This window comes from Protopterus annectens, chromosome 13.part0 (assembly GCF_019279795.1).
Source record: "Protopterus annectens isolate FY-2018-M chromosome 13.part0, PAN1.0, whole genome shotgun sequence".
Lineage (NCBI taxonomy): Eukaryota > Metazoa > Chordata > Ceratodontiformes > Protopteridae > Protopterus > Protopterus annectens.
The window spans coordinates 1,105,308,869-1,105,321,493 of NC_056747.1; the positions used below are offsets into that span (position 1 = coordinate 1,105,308,869).

General features: G+C 40.4%; 1 protein-coding gene across 2 annotated transcripts in view; it reads right to left on the reverse strand.

Annotated features, from left to right (window-relative positions):
• The window catches only part of KAT7 (lysine acetyltransferase 7), a 609,598-nt gene that overhangs the window by 406,974 nt on the left and 189,999 nt on the right, over positions 1-12,625 (reverse strand). Inside the window, exon 6 of one of the 2 annotated variants that reach the window (XM_044055078.1) lies at positions 12,186-12,218. The exons of the other annotated variant lie outside the window; for it this stretch is intronic. Within the exon in view, the coding sequence (XP_043911013.1) occupies positions 12,186-12,218 (33 nt within the window). The remainder of the gene's footprint in view (positions 1-12,185; positions 12,219-12,625) is intronic. 2 annotated transcript variants of the gene reach the window in all.

Sequence of the window (12,625 nt, forward strand, 5' to 3'; positions counted from 1 at the left end):
GTATCTTCTTGGTTAACTGGCCAAACAACTAATTAAGAAAAATCACTTTTTTCTTGGGGTAAGGACAGTTTACCTGCTCTTATACCTTGCACCACCTCCAGAAATTACTTAGTATTTGCATTGTTAGACTGAATTTCTGCAGCTTCAAGGACATGCCAGGTTGCCCAGTCATTGAATGAAACACTAGAGAAATCAGTTTAACTCTTCCTTAGAACAGGTTTGAAAAAAAGGCAATTATTGAGACAGGGTATATGTGAATTCTCCTTGTTCTGGGGTGGGCAAATACATGGAATAAGTATTTGGTAAATGTCATGGCCCCCAAGGATAGGCTAACTGTCAAACAGGTAAACTGGGAATGTTCCTACTTAGCCAGAATGTGGAGGAAATGCCCTGCTTCCCTGTGAACTGGAATGTGCAGATACCTGCCCATACCTGGGTCATCAGTCGTGTATCCTGCATGAGTACTGTGATGGGCCCTACAAAATCACCATCCTTAGCTTTTTTTTTTTTTTTTTTTTTTTTTTACTTACAGGAATGTGTTTAACCTGGAGAGCCATGCCTGTTCTCCACAGCTTGTCATTATCTGGCAATAGAAACACTTTATAATATAAACAGTCTTCTTTTGTTCTAGCTGGGCAACACTTTTTGTCCCACTCTGTAACAGCTGGTACTGCTATGCTGACCAGGATGGGAAGAAATGGAGGCATACCTACAAAAGGAGGGAAAGTTTTGAATTCTATACTGCGGCAAGTAGAAATTGCCTCCCTTAGTTGAAGGTCAGTAGTCAGAACAAATCAGTTTTTTCTGAAGAAGAAAAATCTTCCACTCAGCATGTAAGTGGTAGGTGGACTGTGTGTGTCTGGGGAATGCATGTCATTCTTGGCTGGTAGGGGACTCTAGGAGGTGAGGAGGAGACATTATAGTCAACATGGGGTGTGTCATTCTTGGGCAAAGGGGGGGGGCTCCAGGAGTAGTCATTTTATCTGGAAACTCTCCTAATCTTCTCAAGCCAGGGTAAAGGTACAATGCCTGTGGGTTTCTTCAAACAGACCAAAGCACATAAATGTTTCAGATTCTGTACGTAATCCGTGTCTTAAAATCTCGTCATCATCATTATGCTTTTCCCATGACCTCTACAGGTGATTACAGGCAACACTACAGTAATGTGTTACATCAAAAGCAAAGGAGTTTAAGTTTGTACCCACTGTACAAACTGGCAGTGATGGCTTGAGAGGTAGCTCTTCAACACTCATTAACCATCCAAGCATTAGAGCAAAGCAGAGTGGCATACAAGACCAGGACAGACCCTCAAAAAATGGAAATTGAACAAGGGAGTCTTCCAGGAATTGATCCAGATATGAGGAACATCTCAAGTAGACCTGTTTGCCTCCTTTCAAAACAAATTTTGCTCCAGGACTCCTTACAAACAAGCCTGGAAAATGCATGCTTTATATTCCTTTGTGCACTTCCACCACTTCCACTGATATCTAGAGTAATTCTGAAGATTCAGAAGGACTCAGAAAAACTTGTGGTGACCCCCCCCCCCATTTTGGCTCAAACAACACTGGTTCTCAACTCTTATATAATTGTTCAAAGACAATTACCACAAGCTTTCCTCACAAACTGGACCTACTCACAGAAGATTTGGTACACCCCATTATCAAACATCTTCAACTAACTGCCCAGATGATTCAATTCTAATTCCTTTTAGGTACTTCTTTTCAGAGGATGTGCAGTACGTACTAAAGGAGGCAAGAAAACCTATTACTAGAAAATCCTATATGGGAAGTGGGAAAGATTTTCTAGTTAGTGCCTAACCAGTAACCAGGCCCCTATCATGGAATTTGTACTACTGGTGCTCTAATATTTGTGTAAGTTACTAGCCTTTAGCCTTTCATACTTCTATATCAAGGTACAGCTTGCAGCCATTTCATCAGGTCTGTGAAGGGATTCTCCACGTTCTTCAATGTTTTTGGTAAAACAGTTTCTGAAAGGAATGTTACAACTGGGACCTCCTCGCAAATAGGTTGCTCCTTCCTGGGATTAATTTTTTGCTGGAAAAGTAACCATGTCTCCATTTGAACCTGCTCATCATGGAGACTTAAGATTCATTATTTGGAAAACTGTTCTACTCATTGCTTTGACATCTGTAAATATTACTAAATGGGCTGCAAGCTCTCATGGTGGGTGGACCCTATCTTGTCTTGCATACGGTGTCATTATGAACAAATCCTTCATTTATGCCCAAGGCTGTTTCAGAGTTTACTTTGAACCAAGCCATCAATCTACTGGTGTTCTATCTTGACCCTCAGAAACAGGGAGGAAGGATTCTACAAACTTTGGACATGCACAGGCCGCTCAGGTACCATCTTCACAGTGCTTTAGAAAAGCTCATCAGCTATTTATTTCTTATGTTGGGACAAAGAAAGGACAATGTGTGCCAAAACAGACCGTTTCCAGATGGCTGTCCTTAGCTACTACCTTTTGTTATGCCCACCATGGTAAACCAGTTCCAGGTAGTATCAAGGCTCATTCTACCAGGACTCCATCTTCTTTGATGGCACACTGGTAAGGTGTAAACTCTAGAAGCATTCTAGAGGTACTGACATGGTCCAATATACCATATCTTTGCAAGGCATTACAAACTAGATTCCTTTTCTAGATTCAGGATTGGCTTTGCTAGGACCACTCTCTAGGGGCTCCTGGATCTATATCCTTTCTCCTCCTCCCAGCTTGGATAAGATTTGGTAATCAACTCATACAGCCTAAAGGCTACTGAAGCAATGGGAATTATGAACATAGTATTTTGCACTTACCCATAACAGTAGATGTTCAAATCCCACACTGCAGTGGTATCCACACCTACCCTCTACCCCAATTATTCCACATACTTTTTGTTGGGAAATAGATTTAGCAATTTATTGTTTTCATACTTATGAATACACTACCTCTTACCTATTGGAAAAGAAAGATTTTCCACTCTGACTGCTGATTTGTTTTTTCCTCAGGGCTGTCCAATCAGCAGACAGAGTGGAAGTTTGGGAGAAAGCCACAGCTTTTAGAAGCTGGTAGTTGTGTCTTGCCCAAGACACAACTGACATAAACTAAAAGCCTCTGCAACAGTGGGAAAGAAGATTATCATTCCTGACAGATATGTATGAAACAGCCTACCGCTGACCCTTACCCCCCCTCAAGCTACTCTGTACCCTTGTCTCTCTTTCCCAAGGCCATCTAGTTTTATGCTGTATCCCACCCCTTGTTTTTCAACACCTCTACCCTTGACCTCTACTTAATACTAAATCTCTGCAGTCTACCTCCCTCTAGCCTACACTCAGTCCCAACTACAGAGCCCTACAAACTGATTGTTTCTGGCTGCTCTGTACTCTCACGCCTACCTGGCTCCCCCCTCCCTATCTGCTAATACTACCCTTTCCTCTTTCCTCCTTATCCCCTCCCCTAAGGTGCACATCCTCCCCTGAACCTATTTCCTGGTGGTGCTATCAGTGGCTTCATCTATAAAAACTTTGATGATAAAAGGAATGTCTGTCTGTTTCCCCTACTCCGATTCCCTGTGGTTGGCTGCTCATATCGCTCCTGGTAGGTCGTACTCTGCTGCTAAAATGCAAACAAATGTTTAAATGCTGTATCTGCTGCATTATCATGCATGTACATTACTGTATTTAAATTCTGTTAGTCAATACGCAATTGTACTGAATAACTTCATATATGGAATGCCTAACAGCCACGTGTGGGAAGGCAGGGTTACCATATTGTTGTTTTTAGCCTAATCGTGTTTACTGTATAGTAGCGCTTCACTAGAGAGCTACTGGGGATGAACGCTACAACTGTTTATGCCTTCTACTGTTTTAGCCTACTCCTCTTTATTGTATAGTAGTGCTTCACTAGAGAGCTACTGGGGCTGAACGCTACAATCGTTTGTGCCTTCTACTGTTTTAGCCTACTCTTGTTTATTGTATAGTAGTGTCTCACTAGATAGCTATTGGGGCTGAATGCTACAATCGTTCGCTCCTTCTATTTGGTGCTTTTTTTCAGGTATGTGCCCTTGGGGCTGGAAGCTGAAATTGCTGCTCCTGAAGAACGGTAGTGAATTCAGAGTTTGGTTTTGAGGCTGCACGTGACACCCGACTGATTTAAATACTGTATCTGGCTCAGTTTGAGCATCTGGGGCTGAACGCTAGAGCAATTGCTTCCTGCCCTTGCCCCTGTCTTTGTAATTAGCTCGGATTGAGCTCCTGGGGCTGAACGCCTATACAGCCGCATCCATACTTTATTCTATGCACAGTATTTCAGCTCGGTCGGAGCTACTGGAGCTGACAGGTCTAATATTTGATGTTAATTCATCACAAATAGCTCAGACTGAGCTACTAGGGATGATAGTTATTACAGTTGCTTAAACTCACGATACAAATAGCTCAGTTTACGTTTTTAGGGGCTGAACGCTATCTTAGCAGAACCCTAGCAGTAATAGTGCTAAATATAGTTCCAAACACTACTGTAGTTGCTCCTATAACTGTCCTATATTCAGGACATAGCCGGGACAAAAGCTGTTTGTTTAACAGCTAACTAGCATCGTCTTGAGCTACTGACCCTGGTCCCACTCCCTCTATTTACAATACTTCCTCCTTATCTCCTTCCCCCCCTCACCACTTCCTAAAAATATTCACCATCAATGCCCAGAGTCTCAACAACAAAGCTCACCAATTTCTAGCTTGGCTAAACCATAACCAACCAGACATCCTAGCCATCTCCGAAACATGGCTCAAACCCCATATCTCCGATTCCGAGATCCTGCCCCCTGGATTCCATACTCTCAGACATGACTGATCACACAAAAAAGGTGGCGGCACTGCCTTAGTCCACTCAAAACTTTTAACCATTATATCACTTCAAATTCCTATCCCTCAATTCAATAACACTTACAGCTGGATTACTAAAACTTAATAAACACAAAAATATGTGTATTATTGCTCTTTACATCTCTCCTGGTAACAATATCTCTACCCTTGAAGACACAGTCCTATGGGCATCTACCAACATTAACTACAAAACACACATACTAGGCAATGTAAATATTGATTGGAACAAAGTTAATAGTCCCTCCCCCTCCCTATTCATTAACATCTATAATTTCACTCAGATGATTCTTCCCATCACCTGTCCTAACAAATCTAACCCCCCCCCCCACGGATCCACTCTTGACTGGATCCTAGTCTCTGACCCTAACAAAATAACTAACTCTGGCACTATTCCTAACTCCATCAGTGACCACCTCCCAGCTTTCATTCATCGCGCAACTACCTCTGCAACTCATCAGCACAAATACATTCTCACTCGTAAACTCAGTAACTTCAACCCCATAACTTTCTCTAACATGCTTAAACAAATGCACTGGCAAATTCTAAACACCCTTCCTCTTGACAAAGCCATAGACTACTTCAACTCTGTCTTCCTAGACACTCTAAACTCTCTTGCTCCACTGCGAAACAAAAGGATAAAAATTAATACAGCTTCCTGGTTAACCAAACATACAAAACAAATCATGATCCAAAGGGACAATTTATGGAAACTTTACCAAAACAACAAATTGCATAATACTCTGATCCAATACAAACAACTCCGCAACCTTGCAAAAAAGCTAATCACTAAGGACAAAAAATCCTACTATATCAAGCTCCAGTCTAATAATAATAACAATCCCAGGAAATTCTGGAATTTAGTACAATCCCTTCTTAATCCCGGCTCCAAGAATAACCCCTGTCTTGACCCTAGTAAATCTGACCTTGAACTAAGTTCTGAATTTAACTCATTTTTCACAGAAACCATCTCTGCACTGACCAAGACATTCCCCAACAGCCTTCCAATCCCTCACTCTTCTCCATCCAATTCTCCTAACGGCCATCCCCTCATGTTTGAGCTCAAACCTGTCTCTACTACCTTCATAAAAAAAAACTGTTTTCCAAACTTAGGCCCTGCTCCAATGCTCCAGACAATATTCCCTCCTCCTTTCTAAAAAGTGCTGCTGAAGGAATAGCTCTCCCAATTAGCATCATTATTAACAGATCCATAAAGGGATCTTACGTCCCCAAACTCTGGCACTCAGCTTATATCCTTCCCCTTCATAAAGGTGGCAAAAACACCAGCATCTCAAATTTCTGCCCTATTGCTCTGCTCTCACCAATCTCCAAAATCCTAGAAAAGTGCATCTACCACCAACTCATGCCTTTCCTTACCCAAAACCATCTTCTAACTCCTACCCAACACAGCTTCCACACAGACCATAGCACTATAACCGCTCTATTGTCTTTCCTAGAAACTGTCAATCAAGCCCCAGACACCGACCACTTGGTGTCTACAGTTTTGCTAAATCTGTCTAAAACCTTCAATATAGTCTCCCACAGACACCTTCTCTCTCACCTCTCAGATCTCCATCTCTCTCCAAAAACTTTATCCTGGTTCTCCAGCTACCTATTTTGACAGATCTCAAGCAGTAAAATGGAATAACTCCATCTCCTCCTTTTTACCTACCCCAACTGGTGTACCACAGGGATCTATCCTTGGGCCTGTGCTTTTTAACATCTTCATCAATAACTTCCACACTGCCATTCCTGATGCTAAAGTCATTCAATACGCTGACGACTCAACCTTAGTCTGCTCTGCCTCTGACCTCTCTGAACTGCTCAAGAAAACCCAAACTGTATTTTTAATAACTGAAGACTGGATGCATCAAAACCACCTCTCTCTCAATGCTAACAAATCAAAAATTGTACCCCCCCCCACCAAGACTTACTCCTACAACAAAAGTACTTTCAAAGTCCTTAGTCAATCCAACTCACCGATAGAAGTGGTGCCTTATGCTAAACTGCTCGGCATTACTATTGATGAGTACCTCAAATCTGACATCCATATCCAACAAAATATTAAGAAAACCCACCAAAAACTAGGCATGCTGTATAGGAATAGTCACTTTCTTTCAAACTCTACTAGGCAAACTCTGGCCACTACCTATCTTCTTCCCTCCTTATTATACGGAGCCCCTCTGCTAACCAACCTGTCCGTCTCCATCTCTTATAAACTAGAAAACTGCTATAATAAAATCTCTAAATTTGCCTCCAAATCCAGGAATTCCACCCGTCACTGCCTTACCCTACAATCTCTGAAGTGGCTAGAACTCCCAAACTACCTAAACTACCTCCAGTTCACAACTGCACACACAATTATATTTCACCCTACTAAATGCCCTGCTCTAGCAAATATCTTTCCCCCATATATCCCAAACAGAAATCTCAGATCGGAACATCAAAACTTAATAGCCATCTACAAGCCTAAACATCCTGCTGGCCAGTTATGCCTCTCTTTCTCCATAGGCAAGAAATGGAATTCCCTTCCTCCCATACTAAGAACTATACCAAACTCTGTCAATTTTAAATCCCTGCTTTTCAAACACCTGTCCACTAAATGGAAATGCACCTGCCATCACCCTATCTAATTTCTAAGTATTTGCCCCCTTGAGGACTACTCACAGATTCCCAATCCTCTCTAAATCTCCTATATTTACAACACCATGAGTGTGTCTAAGCTCTCCACATTTCTGAGAGCTATCTAACACACAACAAAACTATGTAAATACTGTAAATAGCAACAAAACAAAACAAAAAAAATATTTATGAGTGCTTGTAAACTGTTTTCTACCCCAATTCTATTGCTGTGTTAGAGTGTTTGCTTAAATGTATCTGCATAATCCTCAGAACATCCTTAAGCTATTTTGTTTGAACATGTCTTATTCTGTACATATTATGTAACTGTCTTATAATATGCATCTTTCAGTATGACCTATACTATGTATCACTGTATCTCTGATATTTATATTGTATTATGTTTATTGGAGCTTTTCTCCCTGGGCCTCCACTGAAAACAGGTTATATGGACCCAGTGGACTTCCCTGGTAATCAAACTGGAAATAAATAAATAAATAAATAATAAACAACAAACCAAAAATAAATCAGCAAAACTAAACCAGAAGCAAGTCTTGCTTGAAACAAAGCTGGAAGTTTTCCTTACAGAAATTATGAACAGCACAGGTTCTAAACCAGACAGTAAGTATACGTTCAACACAGTACACGCAGAATGTATGTCACGTGACAGGGAATCAAACCAATTTTACCTGTACTTCCAACAACAAACTCTTACTTGTCAGGTAAATTAGAAACTACTCTTATCTGGAGGTCCATGAATTTCAGTACCGACTGCTTTATATGTCAGTTATGGAATCTAATCACTCCTCCCCCTCAAGCCACTTCCCCTTACATAAATCTCACTCCTAGAAACATATACATGCTCTCTCCCTCTTATCAAACTCAAATTCCTTCAATCTTACCAACATCCTATACACAAGAATTTTTCAGCTTGTACCTCTAATAAACTGATTACACTTTCCAGTTTCTTTCTTTCCTTGGTAGTTTACCTTATTCTTCCTTTTACTACTCCTTCTTACATGCTGCAGCTATATGGACTTATTTATATCCTTCCTCACAGGTTTTTACTTCTTTTTTTCTAACTTTCTATACCTACCACTATACTTCTTCAGTCTTCTTATCTTTTTCCCAGTCAAAGGCTCCCCTTTCTTTTCAGACTCATCTTACATCACTTGCTACTATCTTGTGTTGAATCTTATAAACTAGCTATTTCTGATTTTGCACATATAAACCAAAAAGTAAAAAAAATGTCACAGAGGCAAACCAAAAACTACAAGAAAAACCTAGCCAAACTAAAGTTTTCACTGTGTGATACCTTAAACCTCCTGTAATAGAGGCCCATGGGATATATGCAAATGACCCCGTAAGGACAAAGTGTTTCAGCTATACGATTTCTGAATGTCCATCACTTTTTACTTTTTCCTTTCCAAGTCTTTATGGACAGATTCAGGCCAAACACTTGGCTAGGTTTTTTCTTGTAATTTTGCAGATATATAGAAATTTATCTCACTGTACTAATGTTAGAACTGCATGAATCAGAACTCCTTTGATATGGCATACTCAGCTGTCAGCATTCATGGTATACTTACCTAAATCTTAAAACTGTTGTACTGATTTCCAATCTTTTGTATTGTGTTTCAGAACTGCTGAATTTATGACAGAAAGCATCTTATCAGTACTATCAAAATTAGTTTTCTCCCCCTGCCTTTGTTAAAAATGGGGTTGCTTGCTGCTCAGTCGGACTTTCCAGGTAAATAAAAATGGAAATGAATTAATAAATATAACCTCATTATCAGAATTCATGCACATATCTAATTGTTTAAATTCACATTTGTACTACATTTATACTGTGTGCGTGCATATAAACGCACAAAACCCATTTAAATCGGTATGTGTAAAGTCCACAGGACACAAGTGTCTAGGGATGACCTGGGAGCACTGTCGGTCCAGTGATTTGCTCATTAGCACAGTAGGTAAATGAAGGTGGAAGGAATCAAACCTTGCACCCTTGCCTACAGTAAGCAGTCTGTTAGCTCAGAGTCTTAATCCTCTGTGCTCTGTTTTGTTCTGTTATTTTTCCCCAGGATGAACCTGAAATTGGTCCTCTGATCAGTGCTGTGCTCTGGTTAACAAAGACAAATAAATAAATATATCGAACTGGAAACTCTTAATTAGTAGAAAAACAAAACATTATCTGTCTGTTCAGACAGCTGGTTAAAACTTCATCTGCAGTAGTACTTATATTTCTAAAGACCTTATGTGTGCTACAAACAGAAAGGGTATAAGCAGTTCTGCAATAAGCAACAAAGATAAACAATACAGAAAATGCAGGTCTATTAAAAAAGCCATAAAGAGAAACCATGGGATCTCAGCATGCTTAACATGACAGAACGAATGATGGGGCGGGGTAAGATAATCTTAACTACCTTAAAGGAATGCACACAGTCCATATCGATGAGCAACACCTTTCAAAGAAATAACATATGTACTAGAATACAATAATGAAATTACAAGGTGGACAGCTTAAGGTAAATCACCAGAACAGCTGAATGCATTGAAATTTGCCGTAAAAAATACAATAAGCTTTTTCCCTCTGAGCAAAGGACTCACAAAGGGCTCATTCTACTAAAGCAGTGGCTACCTGTCAAGTCTTTTTCTGTAAAGGAGCCTTTGATTATATTTATGCAACAGCTGCCTGTTTTTGCAGAGTTGTTTTTCAAGGCACTATAAGGTATATGTAATATCCAGTTTTTGGTCTCTCTCTTTGGAGCCAAAATAATCTAGATTCCCATGATGGGGCCCACAATAATAGAGTTTCCCGTGGAGACCCACCTACAAAAATTAGCTTGGAACTCTGTCTCATTGTTACCAAGGACAGACCTTATATTATACAATCCATATACTAGACACAAAAGCAATCTAATTACCATATCAGTAGCTATGGACGAGCAGGAGAGTCCTTGTCAACATACCTGTCCTCCTTCCCAGTCTAGTCCGACTATCTGCTGTGCACAGCATGCCAGTGATCTACAGAGTAATGTCTTACCCAGTGCACTATGGGTAACAGAAAGGGACTTAGTAGCCTGGAAAAGTTTCTGATGCCTAGCTGTCCTAACGACTGACTGCATCAGTCCTGTTGTTAACATGGATAGACCTCCTCATACCAGACAAGTGCTTTCATCAGGATTTGCAGACTTGTACTCCTGACCTTTTCAGAACTTCTTTGATTTCCAATACAGACTTCTGTTAAGAAAATTTTGCAAGCACATGCCGTTATCTGCAACACTACTGATTCCTTTTAACTGGATGTGGGGCAAAATCACAACCTTTTTTAGGCACATATTACTCTGGTAGCAGACGTTAGGCAGTGCTTATTATTCTACTAAATCAAAACATAAGTTTAACATATCTTACTTGAAAGCCTGAATGCAGCAATATCTTGCATTCACCACAGACATAAGAATAAAGGTCAAAACATGTATGCAGAGCACCTTGGCTCTGCGACACAAAGGAATGAAATTCTAACAACAAGATACAACCAGAGTGTGAATAGTACCTCTGGCTATGAAAGAGAGTCAAGCAGGTGGTGACAGAAGTCAGTGGCTCAGGCTGATGTGTCCTAACTTGGATGGCGGAAAATGGTGGGCTGTTTGGCCAAAACTGTTCCCATGCAATCACAGGACTGCATAAGAACAGTAGTTGCAGGATCAGGGGGGCATGAGCTTGGTGGTTTAAGCCAATGACAGTAGCTCTTTTATATGAGTGAGTGTGTGGAGGTGGGGGGTGGCACACGCAAGCCAGAAGAGGGTGCAGAATACCTCCACAGTGTTGGAGATGCGTATGCAACTAGTAAGGGTGAGGGTTAGGGACTTGGCCACAAAACCTCTGCTGGCTGCCTGGATGATGGTGTCAGAAGAAAAAGTCGATGATCAGTAAGCAAAAGGGGAAAACAGCATAAATGACAAAGACACAGTTAGCAAAGACTAGCTAATACACTGTGGGAAGTATCACAATCCTTTCTCTTTATTTAATGGCAGTACAGAAACTATATAACACCTTTGCAGCAGCGCACACAGACAGAAGGTAGATTCCTCTGCATCTGATAGTTTTTTTGATCTAACACTGCTATTCATAATTTCTACTTCAAGGTTAAAAATGATTAAGTGACATTTACCTATAGGAGAGAATAAAGGATATGGATCTTCCTTAACCAGTTTCTGCAGCTACATAGTAACCCTACTACTCCTTTCAAAACTGCATACTATGTTCTGTATTAACCAACTGCAGAATTCTTCATTTATCTTGTTCTTTGTAAATTTAATTCCACCTCTTCCTCTTCACCCAATGTGTTAATCTGGTGACATAACCTCTGCTAACTGCTGGTACCTGCCCTCCCTTTAAAAAACTTTTTTTTCTTCCTTATTTTTATACACATAGCCCTTTCCAGGCCTTAATTTTAGCAAAAACAATATCCTACTTACTGAAGTCTTGGTCAACCTCTCCTGCAGTTCACTGCAATATGACTAGTCCTGCAAAGGTCACTTTACAAACAGAGGATTTTCTTGTTTCACTAAAGAGAACAACTTTGGATGAGAAATGCCAAAGTCAAACTGAACATCAAATGGAAGTTGTGTGGCCAGTGGCAGCACACGATTACTGAAACTAAATGAAAAAAAAAAGTTGGTCTCTTACCGCGTCACGCTGTGCTCTGGAGCCTCTGTAATACTGCAAAATAGGACAAAAAAAGAAAAACAACAAAAAAGTTGTGACATGAATTACACGTTGCTTTTTTTGTTCTTTTCCACACTGTGCCATGTCAGATGCTGGAGACTTCAGCTCTTCGCCACATTCCAGTAAGTTAATTTAGGATCACTAAAATGTCAGGTATGTTTAAAACAATAAACCCATTCTGTGAAACAAGAAAATCTTCCATTAAATACCCAACTGTAAAGAATGTAGAAACCCAATAACTATTGCTGATTCTCCATGCAATTTATCTTACGAAAACTGAACCACGGATCCCCTTTTAAAGCAAAACAAGCAAAGGAAGAAAAGCACAGAATAGAGTGGAAATGACAGGCACATTAAGCTGTTAAGCATAGATTTTCTGCTAGACTAAGACCCACTTGGCT